At 45.0% G+C, this 26003-nt stretch overlaps 1 protein-coding gene across 5 annotated transcripts in view; it reads right to left on the minus strand.

Annotated features, from left to right (window-relative positions):
• Positions 1-292: 292 nt before the first annotated feature.
• Positions 293-26003, minus strand: part of LOC107274361 (lysine-specific demethylase 3A) — a 63283-nt gene continuing 37572 nt past the window's right edge. For 2 of the 5 annotated variants that reach the window (XM_015753412.2, XM_015753414.2), the window contains 10 exons: positions 19589-19739; positions 11659-12030; positions 9043-11151; positions 7561-7783; positions 6852-7261; positions 6506-6719; positions 5879-6027; positions 4173-5610; positions 3798-4053; positions 293-3710 (listed from right to left, as the gene is read on the minus strand). In XM_015753412.2, coding sequence (XP_015608898.1) covers positions 3395-3710; positions 3798-4053; positions 4173-5610; positions 5879-6027; positions 6506-6719; positions 6852-7261; positions 7561-7783; positions 9043-11151; positions 11659-12030; positions 19589-19739 — 5638 coding nt within the window. In that variant the 3' untranslated portion in view covers positions 293-3394. Of the gene's footprint in view, positions 3711-3797; positions 4054-4172; positions 5611-5878; positions 6028-6505; positions 6720-6851; positions 7262-7560; positions 7784-9042; positions 11152-11658; positions 12031-18553; positions 18904-19588; positions 19740-26003 lie in introns of those variants that run through there. The other 3 variants (XM_015753413.2, XM_015753415.2, XM_025091604.1) reach the window with 3 other exon arrangements.

Here is a 26003-nt window from a genome sequence, read left to right on the forward strand (position 1 = left end):
CACAATTGAAAAATATAAAAAAGTATCAACCTTAAGAACAAATTAATAACAAACATAGACACTCAGGAACATCCACTGGTAGTATCCACAGGTATCACTACTTCAGTGCCATCCAGCACCAAGAACAGTACACGTGTTACTATTCCTCCAAAAACAAATATTACTACCAAACGCCAACAGTCTGATAAGGTTTCATTTTTTTCGATGTAGGCCCTCCTATCAAAGGTAGACCAAGACCGATAAGAATATCGACTATGAGAAGTGGGCATATAGTTAAAGAAAAATTCAGGTATTTTCATAATATAAACATTTTTCTTATTCAAACGTATGTTCTTACATTTACACAGTACAAAAAATTATACTCAAACCCGCCGGCCCGCGGTTCATAAATCCTATGACTGGGGGCGGCCGGTGGTGGGTTGGTAAGGGACACTGGGGGTGGCTTCTTAAGGATCTCTAAGGGCTGTACATTGTCTCATCCATTCCACTCCGCCCCCAATACACGGCCCTCGCGCTCTCTTCACATTCTTCCCAATCACTCACCACGCATTCCTACCCTCGTTACACATTTCCTTCTTTTTTTTTTTACATTTAATCCTCGACTCCACATGTCACCCCATTCGCTCGACGTATATGCGGATTTACACGCACATCCACATTCTCTCCCTCTCTCTTACACGTCCTAGTCGACACATTCAGCAACATTTAAATATCATATTCTTCGTAATCATTAATTGTAATGATGATAATTATTATTATATAATAATAATGATAATAATATTAATAAAATAATAGACTATCTATCTACGCGTGTGAAGTGTATTTCTCCTTTGTATCCGCGTGCACGCCTGTGTGTATGAGGGGAGTTGGATCAAGTGGCATCCCTTAAACCTACGATTTTCATATTTATATATGTATATGTATATGTATACATATATGCATGTAAATATATGTATATATACATTTAGCAAGGAGAACGAATAGGGTTTTCTTTTTTTTTTTTTTCGCCAGCAGCAAGTAGTAATACACAAGGTACGCAACTAGAACTTTATACACCGCCCGTTTTTTTTCTTTTCTTTTTTTCGTAGGTAATAGGGGTATTTTTTGTTGTTGCTTATAACTTCGATAATATTAACGTAGTTATTAACACTAAGTTACGTTAAAATTTACTCGTTTAAATATTATTTAATCAAGTCGTTGTATGCTAGACAAATATTGAGATCAAAGAAATTGCAAATTTCAGGATTCCAGTATTTTTTGTTTAACTCGTTCTGTCATTCCTTCTTCGTCTTGAATTTATGTTCGGGTTTTCTTTCTGCGTTTGTTACTCCTCGCTTGACTCCACGCAACACGCCCTGTGAATTTCACAAACGAGGATGGTGACGAGCAATGAATATATGACAGATACACGCGTCGTGATGCAAAATCGTGTCGTCGAACTTGAACAGGCTGAATAAAAATTTGCCAAAGCTGCTCCAACTCGGCTCGATGCAAACGGCAAGACGGAGTTCCTAATTGTATGAAGATTTCCGGAAAAAAAAAAAAAAATTATAAACCGCGGCTTCGAAGGAACGAAAAAGAAAAGATTTGCAAATTGAAATTTTAGAAAATCTTGTAGTGCCACTACGTTCATCAATTTTCGTTATTTTCCATTTGCGGAAATGCCGTTCACAAATATAGGAACTCGGCCTGTCACGCTCATAAACTTTTCGTTATTAATTTTTTTATCGATTTTTTCTCTCTCTCTAACTACTCGTACGACTCACGGCAATTTATCGTCCTCAGCAATATAATCAGCTTCATGATCATCTTAATCATGTCCGAAACACCGTTCAACATTGGCACTTTGAAAATTGCTACATACACCTTGTAGCTTTCGTTAAATAATGTTATCGTAGTTATCGTTATTGCTACTATAAAGTTAGATTATTGTGTTCTTCATTCGTCTCCATCAATACCACCTCATTATTCTTTCTTTAATCTCTGTTAGCTACACCATCCACCGGACGGTTCGCATGCGATTCGACAAAAACAAAACTTTCCATTCTTTCACAATAATTTTACTGTCCGCCCCCATACACTCTTCTATAATGCAACATCGAGAAAAAGCCGTTTGTTTTAAATGGTCACGCGAAAGATCTTTGAAGCGTAGAAGTATTCTTGGATTTGCTCGATAGCATCCAATTTTATGAAAATAACTGCTAAAACAAAAAAAAAACAGATCTCGTACTAATTTACGAGCAGCGCTCGGCTTTATTACGGACGGTACTTCTTTTGTTCATAACGAGAAGTTCAAATTCAACATTGTTGCAAACTCAATGTTTTTTTTTTTTTTCATTTTTTTTTATTGAGTTTGCATTGCGTCGCTTCTTTACTCCACGCGTGGAATTTTGCGAGCTAAAAGGCAGTGTATTTAGAACTGTTCACAGCGCTTAAAAGAGAACTGTGAGAATCGCCTGCGCACCGTGTTCCATTTTTTACTTTATCTTCCAAGCGCCTCACAACACTGATGTGTATATTGTTTGTCGCGCGTGTAACTGTACATTCTTCCTTGGCTGAATCCGAATAACAACACCGAGAACACCGAACCATGAGAGCACACGAGGCGGGATCATTCAACACAGCACTGATCCAGCTTACAGACGATGACGACGTCTAATTGCACAAATTATTCTTCACCCCCTTAGACAATCCTCTTCGCAATCGCTAATAGGAATTTGTTACATAGTATCAATTATCTACATTCACATAGTATAGACAGTGTGTATTGGATACAGGCACGATATAATTAATTACAAACAATGTATGATCCAAAGTCCCTCTGGTATCACAATGGTAATGGACGCGCGAGTTTATTGGAGAACCTAACGCGTCCAAAGGTTTTAAACGAAAATCTCGCGGATTTCATTATCCGATAACATTTTTTTATTTTCCTCTTTCCCAGAAAAAAAAAAGAAAAAAAACAAAGGACGGGGAAGATAGAAAATATTATCAAGAGAGAAAGAGAGAGAGAGAGAGAGATAGAGAGAATGAGAGAAAAAGAAAAAGTATAGTATTGGAAACACCTCAAACGATAAGACACAACGAATAACTCTCATTGGCTCAGCCAATTTGAAAATCAAAAAAACTATCTCTGAAGCTACTCGTCGAATATCACAACAAACTTCCGGCCCGTCGGCGTCGTCTACGAAGCGTCTCTTCCGGCGTATTCTTCTCTCCTCCGCTTCATTCTGTTGCACGTGGTGCCTGGAACTATCTGGAACCCTTTCCGGAGTACCAGGAGCTGGCTTGAATGTGCTTCAACACTGGGATAAAGACTATCACTTGCTGGGAGCAAGGTTTAGTCGGAACAATTATATCAATGGATCTTGCGATCACGACGTGGGGCCTAGCGCTACGTCGCTTCCTTAACTTTGACCTCGTTGTTGGTCTTGAGCTTAGAGAGGGTCTCATCCTTAACGTTGGCCAGAACGGTTAGTGAATCCTTCACCGCGTGGTAAATAATATTCTTAATTTGGAGCTTGTCCTCGTGGTTGGTGTGCGTGTCGGACAATGCACGGAACTCTTGGGTTAGATGAAAACAGTGCGAGACGTTCTCCGGGGACACAAAGTCTTCTGCGACCTTAATGCAGTTGTGAAGATTGCGGACCTGATGCGGTGCACCGGCCGGCACGAAAACAGCATCCCCTAGGCATTGCACTATGGCATACCTATAAAGAGAAAAGGAAGAATTTTACTCAATAAATGTGTCCAGGATTTAAAGATCGTCTGGTTGCGACATTTATATTGATACTCACCCTTCGACACCGTATTCCCTGTAGAGACGTTCCCGGAGTGGCCCGTCGAGGTAACAGCTCTGATCGTGAATAGGATCGTGATGTGGCTCAAGTCGTGCACCACGTTCCAGTGCCACAGCGTTCAGGAGATCTCGAATCTTATCTGCATCTCGGGCAGCATAGATGTGCCATAAGGCACCTGGTGCCTCACCACGTTCACGAACTCGTCGACGTGTTAAAATATCACAGCCTGCTTCGTCAATCGCTCTTAGCGCCTCTGTAAAACAAATATATAAATTTTTATAATTGCTACATAAATCTAAAATGCAGAATTTGTAACTAATTATTCAATGTGACTGTCATGAAGTTTTTTTTTCAATGCACTGACAATCATACCTTTGACATGTTCATCGTTGTCGCCGTCCTTGGGAATGCCGACGTACACCATAACGTTTACGGCGTCGGAAATGTCCAGATGAAGATTGGTGGTACCTTTATTAGGATGTAGTGCCGAACCATAGGCGTTGTACATTTTAGGTCCTAAATCTGGTTTAACAAAACAGTCAGGTAATCGGCTAGCAAGGTTAAGTCTGCCATTCCGATGTGTGTACTCCGATAACGGAAGAACCTTCATCAGATCAGCAAACCTCGAAGGTAGTAATTCAGCGAAGTCTTCACCAGGAGGCCAATCCTTTAGCTTGAGGAGCATCGGATTTCCTCTTTCATCCTTGAGCCTTTTCGAGAAGTGTTCGAATCCTTCCCAGAACTTGCGCATCGGTTGATTGGGCACGAGATTACCCGTCATACAATTGACAAGATCGTTCTTTTCATCGCCAAAGTCCCGGGCGAAAGAGTCAGGATGCCACAGATCTATATCCAGGGCTTTAGAGACGTCAGATACAATGACCGGTTGTCCACGTTTCCACTGATCTTGAAATATCCTATAGTTATTTGGATTGTTCGGATCGTTAAGCCTTAGGAGTTTCCCGTCACACAGCCAGGAATGAGGAACGTCAGGATAAAGACCCGTACTCTCGGTGAGGGTCATGATCCGGATTGGCAAAGGTTCACGACCTCTCTGCGTCCACTTATAACGTCGTACAAAATGCTTAAGTTCTCGCGGTTTCTCATCACCGTCCAGTCCACTCTCCCTCTCCTTTTTCACACTGTGCTCGATCACACTGGAGATAACTTCGTCAAGGGTGTCCATTTTCGATTTCTTCCCAGTTTTGGCAACGTTGTTCTGCGTTGCATTTCCGGTGGTGGAGTTTGAGTTTCCGGAATTATTCGTTGGAGAGTTCGACCGCGAACCGCTGCCGTTAGGTTTATGTGACGGCCTTATGAGTAATTCACGTAACGTAGAGTAATTTCCATCACGATCTTCGTCGGAATCTGAACTGGAGCCAGTATCGTTTTTATCCTGATTCTGAAGGGCAACGTCTGCTAACCAATTAAGCGGTGAATTCTTATCCTCGCCATTAGCTTTATTTTCTGTGGAGCCATTGGTCTCATTATCCTTCTTCTCGTCCTTAACTTCCTGCTTGATATTTCCGTTGAGACCTGCCATTGAATCACCCTTTATCATATTTTTGAGAATGTCATTAGGCGACCCCGAAGAGGCCAATGAACATGCACAGTGCTGGGGAATGCCCCATTCCGAACGACACTCGTGAAGACGTTGTCCAAGTCGCAGAAGACTGTCTCCGGCGATTATTTGTGTGAGCATCAGCCTTTCGGGTTCGTGTGCTTGTCTATTCGTGCATAGCAACCAGGAGAAGTCATCCCTGTCCTTTCCACTTTCGCCCCAGATCTTTATCGTGCCATTCTTGCGACCCTGAATAACATAGTAATTATAATTAATTATTTCGTACTCTTGACTACTGTCGTAAAGTTATTCCAAAATTAAATACATCAGTGTTAAAAAGCTCGTTAATTTTGATACTATCACAGATCATCAATCAATTTGGTTACATCATGTAGTTTCGCTATTTGGCACAGCATAATCGCCATTAAATTTTTATCCCATTAATTAATCAGCAGGCTCTCCATTGGAGTATGGGATCAATGATATTTTTTTTTTTTCTAATGGAATTCATTCTCACCTTGTAGCAATCTATGCACACGACGAATCCACACTTGCCACATGCCCAGTGATAGTTGAAGAGGGTAGTTTCGCAGACGTCGCACATCTCACGAACTCCTTGGACCACTCGCTTCCACGCCACGGTACTGTCTACAATCCCGGAACTCGCTGTCAGGAACATGTTACAAATGCATGTGCAAAAGCGTTAGAACATGCAAGCGCAAGTGTGCCAGAAAGATAGAAAAAGGCGATGCAGTTTATTTTCAAGTGAAATGGTCCCACCACGAGAAAGAACGGATTCATAAGGTGACAGGGGCAAAGGTTTATTTTTATAACACACGGCAGTAGAGAGAATTGACATCTAGTGTGAGGTATAGATATGTGTTTGGATATCATCCATCATGCAGAACATATTTGTATCTAAATGAGTGACCAGAATTAGAAACCTGTCGAAATGACCAATGGAACGGTTCAATGTACTATCAGATAACGGCGTGCTTATACTTGATAAATGTATTAGATTGTGCCACAGTGAAAGGCAAGACAGATTAAGCGATTAAATATCCGAAGGTCGCAAATTAGTTGTTTGTTAATTGCGTCGATGTGTCAGAGACTATTAATAAGAAGCGAAAGCTTATAATGTTACCTTCGACTATATGTTCTTGATGAGCTTCCTTTTCTTGATGAAGTAGATCGCAGAACTGATCCCCAACTTGACGGAGCAGTCTATGTGCCATTTCCAAATCCAGATCTTCCCTATCACCGCGGCCAGACTTTTCTTTTTCACTTTTATCTGATTTTTCATCCTTCCCTATCGCATCCTGACAATCCTTTCCTGGCAGCCAGAGACGCAGGTCTTCCTGCAACGTCACATTACTGTGCTATTTCATTTGACCCTTATACAATGAAACGCTTCCAAAGGTTCATACGATATGTATTACGCCAGAAATATAAATGTTTAACTTGGTTCGGGTAAAGTTTGATAAACTCACCTCGGAGGCATCTGTGTGCGGATCGCTGAATCCCGCAATCGCCACCATTCCGTTTTTCGTGTAACGGAGTCTACGGAATGCATAAAACCTGCAGAAGATGTTCTGTGGGAGGTTTTTCGAGCGCTGATGGGGTGTCCAGCGACATTCACGACACTTGGCCAACTTGGGTGCAACCTCAAAGCAGGGACCGTCTTGAAGCCAACTTTCTCCAGTTTTTTTCAGCTGCGATATCGGTGGTTTAGGAATTGGATCGCCTCTCCCTCCACCTCCTGGTCCACTACCACCGCCACTGGTACTCTCATCCCTTCTTTCCTTTTTTTGTCTTGGTTGTTGATCTTCACCTCCAACTTCACTGTTTTTCGACGACTTTGGTTTTCTCCCTCTTTTTCTAGGCTCTTTGTTACTGTTACCTGCATCAGTTAATAACAAAACACCTATATAGCACCCTCTCTTAGAACAACAGTATATAAATCTTAATCATTGACATAAGATCAGTGTTAAAAAGCTCATAGAAAGATATCATGATTTATCAAGTATATTTAAATTCATCATTTGTGCAACTGTCTAACAAAGCAGAAATCCGGGTAATTGCGAAATATCACGCTATTTGTCGTAACGTAAAATGCAGGAACGCGGATCACTTACCCTGCAAGTGAATAGTTAGTTCACCTAACGGGAAGTCCATTTACAAGAAGCTACGTCAACTAACCGTTTCCCGAGGAGTTGTTGGAATTGGCGGTGCTGTGTCGTACTCGAGAAGTAGGCTGGATGGAACCAAGTTGTTCGCTGGTGTCGCTGGCAGAACCAGCTTCGCTCTCGTTACTAGATTCACTTCCGGCTCCGACCCCTCCCCTTTGCTTATCATCCTTCCGCCTCCGCTGATCCTCCGCGGCTGCCTGCTGCCTCCGTGGAGGTCCCTTCTTTCGTTTTACCTACCACAGGGCATAGATTATTAAGTAGTCAGGAAGTTCATGCTCGTGTCGCAGCTACCCACTAAGGCCACTACTTTTTATTATTATTTTCTAAACATACGTACTATACACTAAATATTAAGGTATGTATACATCTACTGCGCAAGTGCCACACCTAAGCGAAGACTCTACTACGCTTAACACCTGTTCGCAGTTAAAGAGGTTAGGTAACCCCGACTACGGGAATATATAAGAGAATCCCTGAGGACTAGAATACACCGGATACTTTACCGTGTCGAATTGAATCATTCTGTACAGGTCTTAATGTTCACTGTCAAAGGAATACGGCTCCACACAGCACTGTAACTCGATCAGAGAACCACAAACGACGCTCGAGAAACATGTACTTGATTTCAGAGCCGAACTACTGTGCATGCGCGACAATAATGGCGCCCGTAGAAAACGCGCGCATTTCAAACTCTAAGAGATACCGAAAGTGTCAGTTTAATTCTCGTTGGGAATTGGATAAAAGTAATCAGGATTAAATATCACTGGCTCGAAACTCATATATAGTCAAGTAGATATCAATATGTTTGTATTTATGTTCTCATGTGTACCCGGCTCATGTATGATGTGGACATATCGCAATCTACGTTACCGACACTACAGAAAACAAAGGAGTTATTTTCCTCAACGTCAACGATATCCTTGCGAAAGTAATGTGTCGAAATGCCAACGTGTCGTGTACAAGCGCGACAAAGGGATCTCTTTATAGATCTACTATAGTCGTGTTATAAATAGCGCGACGTAATATAAATATTTCCGAGTGACGTCTCTCAATGAAATGCTCGAGAACCGTTGAACGGATGTAATTGAAAGAGAAGAGAAGAAAGAAATATAATTTTTTTTCCGACGTCTCGTGGAATGCATTATGCATTCATGATGAACGACAGACGGAAACTTGTCTTTTGCATTTAAAGCCAAACACGTACAATTTACTAGCGTGCCAAGTACTATCTAATTAACATCGTACACTCCACACCTCTCGTGCATGCGTGCAACTATGCAAAACAATTCTGATGCAAAATCGTGACTTTAGTGTCCGGGGAAAACCCGTATATTACAGTAGTATTAAAAAAAAAAAGTAATATAAGTATGCAGTAAGAAGAAAGAGGCAGTAAAAAAACACAGAGACTACGACAACGATATGGGGAAGAAACTGCAAAGCTTCTCCCGGTAATTTTTGTCCGCTACATCGGACAATCTGTGTAGATAGATACCTTGGGTGGTTTTCTTTTGGGCGGCGACTTCCGTTCCGGGTCGCTGCTGGATGAGTCTTCCTGAAGGCTCTTCGAGTCTGTCGCGTGTCCATTGAGAGTCTCTTTATTGGCTGGTTTCCTACCACCTTTTCCTGGCACTTTACTCTTGTTTATACTATTGACAGCCATGCTGCCGATATTGTGTATAGAGTTCACTGCACTAGGTAGGCTCGTTGTGGAGGTGGTTTCGCGTTCCTTGTTTAATGGTTGCGAGGGTGCCTGGGCGATGTTCAATGGTAAAGTAACACATGAACCACTGCCGACGACACCGGTAGTGTCCTCGGTACCGTCCTCCCCAGAATGCCTCTGCAGCCAGGCCTTTTTCAGCTTGTGAACGGGGTAACTGGTACTGCTCGGGGGTCTGGGGGCAGGACTGTTGGATTTTTCACTATCCGCTGCACTAGGATTCGCCTTGGCTGGGGTACCTGGTGCACTGGGGGCTGGACTTGGTGCGGCCGAAGGTGCTGGGCTAGGTATGGGTGCAGGACTTGGCGCAGCACTGGCGGTGGGATTGAGTGAGCTGACGCTGCCAGTACTCGCTGGTCTTACCGAACCATCGCCGCTAGCTGTCCTGGGCGCAGGGCTCACGGAGATAACCGTACGCTCCTGTGCCTGACTATTCGGCTGTGCTAGGAGCGCCGTGTTCACTACCGTGGTGATGGAGGTAGCTGCCGAGGCTATTAGAGGACTCGGTTCGCTCACCCTCGATAAAACAGGAGGACCGACACACTGGAGTGACAGCGGTTGGGGTTCCTCGGTTCTCCTCTTTTTACAGACTTCCAAGGACACTGGCTGACCCACGTTGTCACTAGGCGTGGGTGCTTTTCTCTTCGGTGATCCAGACCTCTCTACGCCGAGATCCAAGGGTTGTGTCTGAATAGAGGCTGTCATTGGCTGAGGATGTAACTGTTGGCTGGGATGCGGATTCGCATGATGCGCAGGGTGCGTTACGGGTCGGGATAAGGGAAGTGGTGCGGATGCAGCTGTAGGCGGTGAACTGTGCAACGGCGGTGGTAATTTCGATGCTGATATCGGAGGAACTACGTAGCTTCTCGAGTCGTAGACGGGCCTACTGCTGTGAGCAGGAGGCGGTAGGAGTGGTGGTGGCGCCCCATGATGATGAGGCACTTGTTGGTAAGGCGAACTTCCCGCTTTTGAAGTTAAAGGAAGAGGCGCCGGCACGGCAGGTTCCGAAGCTCGACATATTGGCGTACCAGTCATGATACCGGAATTAGGCTTCCCGTAAATATGTGGCGGTGCGGGACTGCTGACTTTTGGTTTCGATGCTGGCGGCGGTGCTGTGTAATGGGAAGTAGGGGACGCCGTGGGAGGATGTGGGTAAGGATAGGAGGTCTTGGGCGTGGCATAGGGTAAGCCAGGCTCTGGTCTACCGAGGTATCGTGACTCTGGCGGCGACGGATGTGGCGGCTGGTGTGGATGTTGAGCATGAGGCGACTGCCGATTGTGAGGATGTGAGGGATGTCCGTGAGGACTCGGTAGCTGACTGGTACCACCTCGATGATGACTTTGAGATATACTCTTCGCAGCCTGCAGACTGTCCATGTGATGAAGATGATGCGGACTCTGTGTCGGACTTCTGTACTCGTACGCTGCTGGTTTGTGGTGGGGTGCGACCGACTGGACGTTCAGGTAGGGCATCATCTTTGGACTCGATGAATGAGGCGCTGGTGCCTTTGGCAGATCCCTGCCCTCATTCTTCACGATCACTGAGCTCTTGTGATCAGACAGGAGCGGTGGTGGATTTGGCAGAAGATCCCTACCGTGATGGTCCCTTTCGATGCTGGCCAAACTCTTGCCAGGCAGCGGCTTGTGCTGGAGGTCACCCTTGACCTTGATATCATGCATGTAGGAGGGTTGAGGCGTGTAACTCGAGTAACTAAACAAACTGACGTTTGGCTCCGCCTTGGGAAGGGAACTGTGAGGTGGACCGACGACCGACGGAGGCTTCTCGTGAAGCCCTCCTACCGGAAGGGATGACTTTGACGTCCGCGAATGTGCCGGCGGTGGTGGGTATTCCACTTTACCAGGTACGCTCGACGGTCGGGACACCTGAAACACGCCAAATCAATAAATTAAATGTACAAGCAATGTCATTATAAAATGACTACGAAAACTTTTTCAACAACTATGCGTCTTACAGCGCGGTATAAATTTTAAAAAAAATCTTTTAAACAGTCATTCATGATACACAACTACTTATGTATATCTCCATGTACCACTGACAAGGCTAAGCCCGTACAATACAACTAATCCCACCGAAGGAATTGTCTCTCGTGACGTGGCAAGCTTGGTTTTCCACGCAGCGAGAACAATGGCTATCCGAGCGTTGATAATCTATCGCGATAATCCACCTCTTTATCGAGTAAGGTCTATCGCATGCAATAGCGTCTATCATTCACGAGAGCCAGGACTCGCCTTCCGAGAATGATAAGGATCTGCAGAGCCGCGAATGCAACACGAGTCTCGCTCATACGTAGACAGAAAAGAAAAACCCATCCGCAGCGCAGTCTCTCCCATGATCCTCCCTGGACTTCCATCAAGAAACGGCGACCGTACCTGTTGAGCCGCAGGTGGCGCAGTGGCCGCGTAGTACGCGGCTCTCTGCTGCGCCGCAACGTGGTCCCTGGCCTCGGCCTGCCTGTGGAGCCTTTCCGAAATATGTTCCCGTTCCCGTTCCCGTTGTTCCCTGGCCGCAGTGTCCCGTTCCCGTTCCCTGGCTTCACGTTCCTCCCGTTCGCGTTGCTGCTGCTGCTGCTGCGCCACCGTCACAGGATGCGCCGCGCCACCGGGTCCGGGATGATGATGACCAGCATGCGCAGTCATCCCAGAGTGACCTCCGTGGCCCCGATTTCCTGGCGGCGGCAGAGGGATGTAGCTGTTCCACACCATCGTGGCTGACGGCATGTTTCTCTGCGGAGCATAAGACACCTACTTCAATCAATACTGCCATTATACTTTCGACTAGTTGCGTCACTTTGGTCAAGATAGTCGAGAAATGCAAAGGGAAGGCCGGAAAAGGAAATTACGTCGAAGGAGATGCAAGACGTCGTCGTGCTCGTATAAGCGAGTCCGATCGACCTTGACACCTCGATGCCGATATTAAAAGATAAAAATCCGGTGAGGTTACGAAACACGCGATCGGCTTCGGTCAAGGATTTCATAAGAATTTCGGACGAATCAAGGTCAAGGTTGGATAGCACAATGCATTACGACATCACGTGGATAATCCAACGGGAATAAACGGTCTCGCTGTGTAATTATAGTGCGGCCCAGGATCGGCTCCGTGCTAATCGACCGGTTGAGTGAACGTCAGGGGCACACGGTGCGCGTACACGTGGCACAACGACGACGAAGTTCGCGCGTCACCCGACTCGAGTCACGCGTGAGTGACGTTTCTCCACGAGACTTGTTTCGCGACAAACGGACACGAGCGGTCGGATACAAACGAAGTAGTGAGAAATCAAGAGGCCGGAGAACGGCAATAAAGACGAGCGAAGGAGGACACAAAAAGAGGGTGCAAAAGAAACAAGACAGCTCCCGACTCGTCTTCTCTCGTCCTCGATTATCCGGCACTTCGCCTCTTCCCTCTTAACGAAATTACCAAGAGACTCTCGTCGCTCGTTCTCGTGCAACGCTCCGATGCTTCGACACGCCTTCGATTCGAGCGTGGGATCATCCGAATCGCAGTTCCTTCAATGCGAACGACCTAACCTCTACCGACTACTCCTGGCAGAACGTGAATGTCGATCCTAGCCGAGATTCAAGACTTCGCGCGATACTGTGGCAGTTGCCAATATAGACGGCAAAGCGAGTAACGAGAAATTTGGAATTTTCAACGAGAGCGGTAGCTGCTGCCATCTGGTGAATAAAACTGCTCAGCCTCTTATAAAGACGATAGGGGGACGCGGTTCAAGCGTGCTCCGACACGAGAAGAATTATGAATTGATAACGATGAACCCGCCCGTAGACATTGTGAAACCGAGTAAAGCGTCAGGCTGGTAATTCTTAATAGGTCAGTCACCCCTTTGGCTCTTACCGACTTCAGCTATATACCCCTTTTGCCGTTATTCCGTATATCCCACAAGTACTGTGCAGACACACCCTCCACCCTCTCGATTTCTTCATCTACCAGACACGCGCACCCCCACTTCATTCGGGCATCCATTATTTACCGTACTGGGACTTGGGTAAGGGGAGGACGGGATTAATGCAGGGGTGAAGGCTTGACAACCACCCCCAGGGGAGACAAAGAGGAATAGTGGCTACGTCATTGTCTGCGCCCGACTAGCCACTGTAACCATCCCTTGCGTAGGAACGACCCCAGGTCTGTATTAACCGGTTTATTTTTACTCCCCCCTCTCTGACCCATGTTTCACTCATTCCTTCTTCCCTCTCCTTTCGTCCAGCTCTCGTCCCGAATCGACAGCACCCTCGCAGAGAGAGACCAACCACCCCCCCGCAGTCTCATCAACCACGCCAACGAATTCCATTCAGCTGGCTGCCACGTCCCATGGAATTCCAAGGGGACGTCGACGCGTGACGGCGATTCGCTGAGACCGGGAGTAGCAACCCTTATCGATCGACCTTTAACCCTCCAAACTCCAACGCTACGGGAATTAATTGCCAGTCTCGGCGAGTTTCGTCGTTTACGATACCGAAAAGGGTGGGGCACGTGATAGCGATTGACGATCGGAATCCAGGAAAGGCTCTCTGGGACACGAAGGAGGAAGTGAGGGCGCAAACGGCAGATGGCAAGATAGTATAAACAAGAGAGTTTCTGGATATTCCAAAAAGATACCAGACGATTATACCGTTGATCTAAGATGGTACCGATGCCATTCGACCGATTACTTCAGATAACGTCATCGTCGCGAATACTTCGATCGATACCAATCTTCACGGTATCGTACTCCCAATTAGCAGAGCATGCGACTTTTTTCCTTTTGTCTTCGCTACACCAATCGAGATACATCAGACGCAAATAGTTTAATCGTCAAGATTATCGCGGCGCCACGTGGTCTACAGATCATTTACACAGATCATTACACGTAATCGTCATAGGTCACAGGTCAAGACGCCTTCCGTTTTGAGATCGTACTTCGTACGCCCCTGGGTACAGTACAGTCAAATATTTTCGGCGGACACGTTAATCGGTGCACAAAATAATTGCTCAGCCAACTTCACGCAGGTCGTCAAAGACGCTTCGCGTGGGACAATAAACCAACGATGTCTCATTATACTCGTGAAAACAATGCTTGTACCGATTACGTCGAGAGGAGAACGCGCGCTTTAATTGGCACTGCTTTCCAACGACTTCATGAAAAACCGGTTTGGCTTTCTCGTGCTATCCAACCGGCGATCGCCTCTTCATTGTGGCCGTTAGCTTTGAGGAATTCGGGTCGTGAGGAATTCCACAGAGTCCCCGCGTCCTGCGTTTCGCGTAAGAGTCATTTAAGCATACGGTAGAAAAAAAAGAAGAAAGGGAACTCGATAATAATTTTTCCAAGTCATCGCCACGAGGATATATCAATTTATACGGAAAAAGGAAAACTATGGCGAATACTTGTCTCGGAGTAATTACGGATGAATAAGGAAACTATAATTCCACATGTGTCGATAAAGATCGAAAATCAAGGTCTGGCTACTACCGCATGGGAAAATCCGCCTTGAATGGTTTACGTAACTTTTTAATTGGACATCACTGCTAACTGCTTGGCGATTAGTGAGAATTGCACGAGTTCCCGTCTGATGTAATTTAATTTCAGAGCGATAACTCGGAACCGAGTTGAGCCGAGTCAGCCCCCTTCGAGTCAAGGCCACGATACGTGGATACGTGTATACAGTGTATAGGATGGATATATATATTTCATACCGAATCGCCATCCCTCTGGCAAATAAAAGTCGTATCGCGAATGATATCTTATCGGTTTCTCAGCTCCTTCGAGCGAGAATTAATGCCACGAGCAAACAGCGAGAAGCATGCGAAATATTTTGAATTTTCCCAATCTCTATTTTTTTAATACTTTTAACTACGTCTTATATAACGAGGACAGCCCCCTTCGCCCCCCTCCCGACCCCACGAGCAACTTTCCCACCCATTGAGAATCGCCGTACAACGACCTTGAAAACAATCACGATTATTGCAAAAGTCTTATCTGGTTTCCGAAGATAAATACTAATCGAGTTTCCCGTGACAGGCTGGCAAAGGGTTCTCAGAAATTCCATGAAGTAGGAATCAAAATGTGTATCCATACTTAAAACGAGAGTCACTCGAGCTAACGCGCAATCGCGTAATGAGAATCGGAGTGTTTCCTGTAATGGTGCGAGAGAGAAGGCTAGATTATTGACTCCCTGATCGGATCTAGGATAGAAGAAGAAGAAACAACAGTATACACCTCTCGCGCACAGTAGAAATTCCACGATACGACTTGTGTCAGCCGATAACGAATAAAACGCTGAGTAAAATGTACGAAGGCGTTATCAGGTTTGGCATTTCAATGTGGTAAGGTCGCCCTAGAGACAAAGAAAGGATGAGGATGCTGACTCGGCTCAAGAGGACATTCAATACCGGACCCCGTTCGCAGTCAGCAAGAAGTGCAGGCGCGCGCGACCTTCCACGGGACAAAATTCACAGTCGAAATAGTCTAAGCTGGCGTTAAGTTTTTCGAGTGGTAAGGGGAAAAAGAAAAAGAAAAAAAAAAGCGTGGCGAGCTGACAAAATAATTTTGGTCGGAAGGCAATCGATAGTCATTAATAAATCAATAAGAGACCTTAAAGCGAGCTACCTAGAGTGGGATCCGAATAAGAAAAATAAAATGTGAAGAAATAGGTTAGAAGTGGATAATATAACGGAGAGACCTTAGAACGAGAAGGTTAAGAGCGAGAGAAGAACGAACCGCCTTGCGAACGTTCCTGTCGAATGATTTACTGTCCGCAAGATGGCAGACGCTCCGAGAGTTCAGAACGGGACAGTAGGGAGATTCTCGAGTTCGGATTCTCAGAAAGCGAGAAGGAGATCGTTACAGAGGTGGACGTCCCTCTAGCGGCACGTCCAATTACTGGGGATCAAAGCAATTTCGAAATGACGATATAACCGGAAGGATATACAGAAAGGGAAGTGAAGCGAGTTTACGGTAAAACTGGATTTGAGGTTAAGTGACCGTGATGCGACGTCAACCCTCCGCATGGTATAGAAAAAGCGAAAACTTTCCGTCTGGACTGTACCAGTAGCGACAGTTTAAGAATGGCTGCGAGCGAAGAATCGAATTTTTCTATCACGCGTTAGCTACCATTTATCCAATTAACATGTAATTCTCAGTTCAGCTCACGTCACGCACTGTAAACCTTCATGGACGCGAGTAAGACTCTTACGTCTTCCGGTGTGGCTAAAGAGCGTCGTGGACGTCGACCTAGAGAAGATAACGGGGGTTACCTAATTTACGTCTGACCCCAGCGCCCTACGTTGGCAAAGCTTAACCAGATTAGAAACAGGCCCTAAGTTAAACTAATCAGACTAATGTCGGGTACACTACCAACCTGAGCTTCACGGGTTTGTTATTACAGTATGGAGTCATGTATATATATATATATATATATATATATATATATATATATATATAGCAAGAATGTAGTAAGTAACATCGTATGCTAACAGTATTCGTAGAATAACACGAAGCATAATAACAAATGACAACTGCGTCTGAGGTTATCAGCACAGTATTATTTTCAGAGGCCCATTAGATAACACCCGAGATTACTATACTAGAACAATAACACTGCGTAACACCAAAGAGCTGTGAACTAGAAAATACACTGCGATGGAAATCACACTGGTTATTCCTATTCCGTATGTAAAATATAGTACCAGACGTAACCGGTTATACGTGAAGTTGTACGTTTACGGACAAGCTTTGCCCGGCTAGCATTTCCGAGGGGAAATAATCTCGGCACGTCGTGTTGGGCCGGTAATTAACTTTGCTTGGGATTAGCAGTCCCGGAAACTACAGCGAACTGCGGCCGACTAAGTAAAGCGTCGAGTTATAGCGCGAAGCGAGTTTGAAAATGCGCCGTGAATAGTGAAACGGACTGATCGCTTTCTCGCTGCTGGTCAGCGAGGATATGCGTGGCTTGGCGTAGCCGTAAACAGTTTCGACGAAACGTATATAGGTGGAAGAACGTATAAAAATTAAGTGAAAAGGATACGGGGGAAGCGCGATGACACATTCTCGAGTCTTTGACGACAAAGTTAACGGAATGCCTGAGTTGCTCAATAATTCAATGGCGTCCCTCGTCTTGTTGTGTCTACGCGACCTCGCCAGCTCCGACCCACTGCTAATTTATGCTAAGCCGCACGAACGGTTACCACGAATTTGCATTGGCTTGGGATAAAATTCAGAGTAAGAGGAGCAGGATGAAAATAAGGACTTCGAGGATACGCAATAATGTAAAGTAACAAGGATAAAGAAGCTGCTGACGTGGGTGAATTACGATTAAAACGTATGAGTGGTATATACGAGAAAGGTAACGGTACCAAAATGTCCCGTTAGAGCGCGCGCCAGTAAAAGTATTCTCACTATCGGTGCTCCCAAGTGTCACGTTTCCAAGTTATACACTGCACACGACGTTCGTGGAAAAGTTTTCAAGGATCTCGGAGACACGTGGACATCCTAAAGCTTCCTGAGGTTTATCTACAGTCAAGACGAGAGTCGTTACGCGTACAGACACGAGTCGGATGCCGTAATACAATTTTGCAGGCGTAAAGTCACACGGGTAAACACACGGAGCAAGGGATTCTCGCGAAAGTAAAGTCTGGGCGTTGTAAATTTAAACTTTTAACTTATTTAAAGTACTTCGAAAAGAAGTCTGGTGCGAATGGATCCGCAAGTTCTTGTCCCACGGGCGAGCGCCGTCCATTGTGTGACGCCAACGCGCAGCGCATAATTAATAACCTGCCTCGCGGAGAGTTTGCATTGCAAATGGTACGAGGGGGACACGTTAAACTGGCTTGAGACGCTTTCAATAACAGACGGGCAAGCAGGCAGAGGTGTTACGGACATTTCAACGAGGCGAAACTGTCACTCGTTTATATACTTTGTCAAGCGGCTATTCCCTGTCAAAAGTGTGGAATGAGGATTTAAGCAAAGTTCAGAGTCGACGGAGTTTCGCAAACTCCGCGACACCTCTCTCTCTCCCTCGTGATTCAACCCAAAATATATTACCTCGAAGGACCTATAATCCAGATTGAGACGTCACGCTTGTCAACGATTAAATACTGATCAGTGAATCACTACGGCAATTCTCATTAATCGCGACTTTACGACTTCCTGTACGATAATCACACTGACACAGATGTCAGTCGCATGATTGATCTATCCAATAAAAAAAAAAATATATATATATACTCGTATATATATATATATATATATATGATAGCCGTATAAATATAACTCACGTTTTCGACGCTCATCAGCTTCACTTCAGGTTACTATGCGCTTAAATAACCTCAACGGTTTTGTGTCCTCCATTATTTGAATCCATAAAAGAACCAGCAATGCTATTCAATACACACGCGCACAAACACACTGGACACGCTCTGTATCGTTTAAAATTCTAGTATAATACTTTCGGAGTATGTGAGGATTGTCCAAGGTCACGTACGCGTTTGAAACTCGAAGAAAGTTCGTTACTCGTGGCGAGGTGGAGATGGGCCTCAAGGTCGTGTTCCGTAAGTCACTCTTTTCGATTAGGTTAAATTTGTAAAAATCTAAGAAAAAGACGTTTGAGGATAGCTCCGATTCGTTCGGTAGTTGGCGAAAGACTGAAGGGACACTTGCGCCTGGGCAGGTAGAGTCCCTGAGGCAGGAGAGACACGCTATGCGCCATTAGGCGCAGTGGTACGTGCATAGGGAGAGAACGAGTGAGAAGGACAAAGAGATACGAGGGGAAAAAGGAAAGTAAAGGACAGGTAATACATAGCACAAGGGACAGGTTTTGAAGCGGTCAGATGGGATAGGACCGAGGAGAGCCAGAAGCGGCCACAACAACACAAAGGGCAGGTGCTGGAATGCATTGATTGCCTCTCCCTTTCTAGCCCTCTCACCTCGTTCCAGCCGTTTGGGCGTTCCTCGGCCCTGAGAACCCTGAGGAAGGGAGACCCTTCTTGGACTCGGCACTGTTGGTACCTTTTACGCTTTTTCAATTACTCGCTCAACCTTTTGTCCCTTGTTTCGTGATCTGTGACTTTTTTCCCATATATCCCTACGCCCTTGTACCACCGCCATGCCCTACTACCACACACCTTCGATTTTAAGTTTACACGAACAACATTTTTTTGGAAATCAAATTAAAGCACAAAATGAAAAGATCGAGCATGATTCGATATCGAAAAAAGAAATTCCTATAAATCGTAGCTCGATGCTTTTGGAAATATAGAAACTTAATGAAACGCATAGCTATAGACAGACAGCAGGCAGTAAGCCAGACTCACCTTTTGCTGTGCCAACCTGAAGGACTCCTCGAAATGTTTGTGTACCGCCTGCTCGGCAGCTTTCTGCTTGTCTATCCTCTCCTGTTCCATTTTCGCCTCTCGTTCACGTTCCCGCTTTTCCAGTTCTCGCACTTCCGCTTCCCGGCGTTCCCTGCAACACGGAACGTCCCAAGAACAAGGTCAGAGAAGACATATTCAGCTAAAAAACGTACAATTGAAATCCATGATACAGTAACGTCGAAAAAATTCCCAAGAAAAATATTCCCCGCTGCACGCGTTATGAAAAAGCAAAAAAAAAAAAAGTTCCCCTTTAACTATGGTTCGGAATACAGATACGCATAAAGAGCAAACAAAATATATCCCGCGTCGCCTGACGCAAGAGTCGCGCAACTCTGTATTCCCAGAAGCTGCGGGTTATCGCATTGTTTTCGCAGCCAGTCATGGCTCACGGGGTGTCGTAAAGTTTCCTGAGAGTATTAAATGCGAGTCCTCGTGTGTCCCAAGTCTAAAGCGTCTGACGTGAGTGCCGTTCACCAGAGTCAACAACAGCGGTTCGGAAATTCGCCCACTGAATACCCCGACGTACAGTGAAAAAGGGACGAGGAGAAAAGGGACAGGGAGGAAGCTACCAGCTAAAGGTTCCTTTTCACAGTGTGCGTCATAATGGCGATTCTCAGGTAATAAAAATACGAAAAACCAGACGAAAACATCACCTCCTGTAACACATGATTATCAGTGACTACGATCATGCGAATTCTCGAGATCGGTAGTGGAGATGGTTATTTAGAGACACTTTTTTTTTTTTCCTTTCCTTCGACAGCCTCTGGAAGATAAGCATTCATTAACGCTTACGCAAGTTATTTATACTCTTACGTGCAACGCGCGTGTTTATCTATTCCCAGTCCGACCGGACTGAATATACTGAGTACACATAAGTCTTTCTCTCTTGCTCGTACGCTCTATATATATATATACACATCTCGGTTATCATTCTGGATATCGCACTCATGCTCGATTATTAGCCGCACAGTCTCGTGTGCGCAAGGGGGTTAACGTCATACTGGAATAGCGTTATACGGACTGGTTGACAGAGTGCGTGTCCCTGCGAGGCGTAACGTGTACGATACGTGTACATATGTAATACATAAACGGGATAAATGATTGTCGCAATCCCTAGAGCTTTGCGAATACATGCATGCGTAATGTATTTCCATGATGGAAAACAAGAAGTTGGCTTTCCAGAACGCACTTGGCAAAGTTATATATATATATATTGGTATAGCAAAGTCAGTGAGAGCGAGTACATACGTGAAAATAACACGTGCGAGAGAGCGAGTGAGTAACCGAGAGCGATCGGAGCGCGGTATTGCGGCTTTGTAGGGATTTCCGAGAATCTGAAAAGAAGATTTAAAAAAAAAAAGCATCGAACGCGTGGAGAAGACGTCGGAAGAACGTTGGCAGTCTCGTATGTTCCTCGACACGTTTCTATTTATTTTCGTAGCGAGAAAGAAATCGTAAGCACCTTTCGTTTCTGTCTCCTTCCCGAATGACTCCATGGGATATATGTGGACATACTGTATAAATACGCGTGTACATATATATATATATATATATATATATATCACGCGTATATCTACGAACCTATCATATGATCCAACCTGGAATCCTCTTGCGTGTTAGTTTCTCTATCTGGTATCTCGGGCCCGTCTGTCTTCGCATTAAAATCAAACGAGTCCTCCGGTTGACCGCTAAAGCCGCACGTAGAGTCGGCATGGGAAGAAGCCGTCAGGCCGGTGCCGAGAGCCAAGGCAACCTTTGAGAGATCCAGTCCCGGACCAGGCAAACCAGAAAGCCCCAGCCTGATCCGAGATTACCAAAAAAGGTCTTACGCCTCTACGGACTTGGCTCGGGTCTTCTTTATCTTGTTTTCATTTTTATCGTGTTTATATATACATATATACACGCTCCTCGCGTATCACGGAATTTCATTATAATTCCCAGCCGAATGAAAAACAAGGTGGAACTGTTCTGCGAATCTTTCGAAAAGCACGAGGTTAAATAAAGCCCGACGCCATCTTGCAGGACGATTACGAAATTAAACTGGTTCGCCTTTCATTCTTACTTTAATTATTGACGAGCGCCGCTCGACCCACAATTCGTATCCTTTTTATTTCCATCTTCTTTGACTCCGGACTGTTATCGATTATTTACAGGAGAGCAAAAAATAAAGAAATAAAAAAAAAAGATAAACTAGTCTCACGAACGGACGCGACTCACGCACGTATTTTAATGTCCCGTCACGAGTCACGAAAAACAGAGATGACGATGTCGAAGTTCAAGGAGAGTCATTGATCGTCTCGTCTGGCCTGTTTACAAATCGATTCGCGTTCGTCCCGGGAACGACCGGTGTTGCAGGTTTGGGAACTTTGCGACAATAATTGTCACGTAGAATTTATTCGAGAGAAGAGTCGAAGGACGTTACATAGAAATCGCCTGTGACTGTGCAGTCTGAAAACAGCCAAGTCGTCACGTAATTGTCGGGGACTGCTTAATACGGCTCGAACGAGATAAGAGCGTGTTTTGTTGCGAGCAAACGTTTTGCATTGATTGGCCGTAATTCGTTGATCCGTAATAAATAAATATTTTCATTAAAGATGATATCTCCCTGACGTTTAAAGTAACCGTGCGATACGAGCCTAAGCTACTCACAAAGCACGAGTCGCGTCGACCGATAACGCTTCGTGGCGTGTTCGCGTGTTATCAATGCTCAGCAGACGAAAACCAGATAAGACAAAGGAAAGTACGACGGTGGCTGTTATATCTTGTACGCGTATCCAGACAACCGTATTCGAGGTTAGGATGCACGTGGTGAGAGGCAAAGGAGACACGTGCATATTAAATAAGCTTCGCCAAGGACAACGGGTATAACGATAATACTGGTATGAATCATAAAAGATCCTCGATCGCTTGACGATGAGAACGTGGTGTGTTTTTTCATCGAGCCATAAGTTTGCATACGTAATATATTATCGTCGAAAGGAAAAGTAGTTTTTACCAAGATAATTAGTGAATACGTGCGATTACCCTACGCTTTCTGCGCTCGGGGTATTACCGTGATTTCTATACGTGACGTAATTTCACAAACTGGATTACATGCGGTTGCTGAATAAACTAGATATAATATGACGCGGGGTTTGCGCGCGCGTGGCGCTGTCGTCGCCGGCAACAACCACGGGGCAGCGGTCGACGACAGCGCCGCCGCCGGGTGGCTCGGGAACTAGAATAGAATGAAAGAAAACAAAAAGGAAACTATCCCAGAAATCACTTTAAGTGCTAGAGAAAGAAAAAGAAACGTAGAGGAAACGTGCGAGCGTCACGAGTGGCGTGCGAAGTGGAGCCAGGGATTAAATTAGAATTCACAAACTGGTCCGTAACGATCGTTTCGGGCGCGGAGGCCTGCGGATATTGTTCGACTCGCGCTTCGCGAAAATGTCTCTCAATATTCTATATATTCTCAAGATTCTATATATAAAGCGAGAAGAACGAAAATCGAACGTTCAATTTCATTGTTTTGAATGGCGCGCCAATCTTTCTACACGTGCGTGGGAAGTGAAAAACCCGGGCGATCCCTCATAGGGAATTAAACGTCAAACTGTAAAGAAGAAAAAAAAAAGGTTCGCTCGTCTCTCGGTCTCAAATGGAACCCTAAGACTTTTACCACCCCTATGTATTATACACATAGCACCATTACTCTCTCCTCGAGGAAAATGGAGGTTAGGTGGGCAAGTGAATTGCCTGGGGACATAGGGAACAATAACTCGGACAACCCTCAAGCGCAGGGGTATTCAACCGTAAGGGATGCAATCGATAAGTTGTAGGGGAATGAGAAATGGTATATAAAAGATCGAATAAACCTGAATGACTACGGCAAGGAGATATGGCTACCGAGGAGATAACGCTGATCGATGAGGATGGATAATATTGAAGTGAGAAGGCTTCAGGAATAATTTAAAATATCAATGAAAATAATAGTCGATCGTTCGTCGTCTTAAAGACACATATACACAGCCCCCCGTTTGCTCCATTGATTCCAAGCACGTTTTTCCCTGTCTCTGTCGTCCTGGCACCCAGTCACTGTTTTTCCCGCTTACTCTCGCAAGACTCGAAAAGTGAATTTTCTACCTGAAAAAAATCAAAGGGTTCGCACTTTGCCCGCAGGATGAAAATATCGAATCTTGTAAGTTTCGTGACGGGCGTTAAACAGTCCTAAGCAGAGGAGTACATAAAAATAGACCAAAATCCACGTCTCGAGTCCGTCGCGTTACGAAAGAGACACGCGAGAAACGTGCACGGGGCTTCCGGGAAGCGAAGCTCGTGAAGCTTCTGCCGAGGGACGCTTTGAGACAGTCGCCTAGTTTCGAAAGTGAAGGAGAAAGGAAGAAAGGGAAGAGGTCGAAAAAAAATCAAAGAATAAAGCAATCAATAGACAAGTAGCAAAATTCGAAAACGCGGAGCTTTACGATGGCATCGTGTAACCAATCGAAGGGGACGACAGACGAAATAATAATATTGCTTTAACATAATTATTTATCGTCTCGCATCGAGTCTTCTCGAGTACGATTCCCCGAGTGCCCGTAAACACGCACTTGGCTGCCGTCCAACCCGTCAAAGGGAAAACGACGTCCAGAAGGCGTATACAAAGTGGATACCCAAGGAGATGCTTAAAGTCCCGCTTACGTTTATACACGGCTCGGGGTTTATGTCGCTGAAAAATTTCAATCACTTTCGTTAGATAAAATTCGGTACCGCGCGTCAAAGAAAGTGCGCCTACAAAACCACTGAATGCAGATGCTACCAAATGGGAAGGACTGTAAAGGATGGTTGCGTAAGAGAGAACAATGCCGGAAATACCAGACAATGGTTGTTAGAAGCCGAGAGGAAGGTCACAGGCTCGGTGAATGTACGGAACATTTGTTACAGATCCATTATATATATATATATATATATATATATATATATATATATATATATATATATATATATATTTCAGTAACACCTACGCCACGTGACACCAAATTCATACCCCGTATCATTGGACGCAGAAATATTCTATCCAAGAAACGTAACGTGAAAATTAAATGAAAAATATTTCCTCCTCGCGGCTCCAATAAAAGTGTCAAATAATAAAATGCTGAAACGGTTCGAAGCAGCGGCAGTCCCGACTCCCTGATCTAAATGCGATATCACACCGCCCCCGTTGTCTAGAGAGCCAGATGGGCTCGTAGCCAAAACAATCAAGCCAACGTTAGAACGGAACGGCAACCCTCGGTGAATTCCTACGATTTAACCAAGCGCAAGACCCTCTCTCTCTATTATGCTAGCTGCAAACCCGTATTACGTTGCTAAACGTATGACGGTCGTTCGTCTTCTTCGTTCCACCGCTATATATCTATGCGTCTCGTCGAGTATCAAAGCAGCAACATTGGAGGGAATTTTTCACCGCTGAACACTTTAGCCTCGTGTCAATTGCGCAAGGACGTTATTGCCAAGCGATTATCGGAACGGTACAGAGCCAGTCTTCGCTTCGCATTTATATTTACGAGGGAATCAAACGCGTCCTTGACTGGTTGTAAATAACAATGTATCCCGTACGTAAATAAGTAAGCGTCGTACGTACGTGGTCACGTGCGATGCATTGGACTCGTAGTTAAGCGTGGTACAGTTTATCATTGAAAAAAAAAAAAAAAAAAAGAGAAGATAAAAAAATTTAATACGCGTGAACGCGATTGCAAAACCCAGAGTAACGATCCGGCAGGAATTTAACGAGAATAATAATCAGAAAGCGTTGTGTTGAGTCAGCGCTGATAACGACGATTTCCGATTACGAGTGCATTGCATTCCCCTTCAGTCAGTTTACGCGTGACTCCGTCTCTCTTCTGTGCTTCCTGAATAGCACGGAGAAATCGTATCCGATATAACGCGCAAAGTAAAGCATTCGTGGTACTCCTAAGAGAGGGACTGAGAGGGGGATATATAAGTGTCACGAAAAAGGAAGAGACGATAAATTAATTTTGATAACAAGTTCATCGCTAGTTATCCGCCACGATAACGGCTCTCGCGGGATCTTTGTCGCGCTATGTAAACCGCGATAAGATAAAGTTGTTTAAATAATATCAACTTTTGTGTACACGCGGATCGAGAGGAAGAAGTATTGAGAGACGGGAGCATACGATGTATGATAACAACTGAGCCAACATGACAACAATATCGAGAGTGATATACATACGTTGGGGGATCGAAAGAAAAAGTTTAGCAGAAATAGATGCGATGGGAACGGTGGTGGGGAGCGACAGCGCGAGAGAGAGAGAGAGAGAGAGAGAGAGAGAGAGAGAGAGAGAGAGAGAGAATCGTGATA

Source organism: Cephus cinctus, unplaced genomic scaffold, assembly GCF_000341935.2.
Source record: "Cephus cinctus unplaced genomic scaffold, Ccin1 Ccin1_scaffold2910, whole genome shotgun sequence".
NCBI classification, from domain to species: domain Eukaryota; kingdom Metazoa; phylum Arthropoda; class Insecta; order Hymenoptera; family Cephidae; genus Cephus; species Cephus cinctus.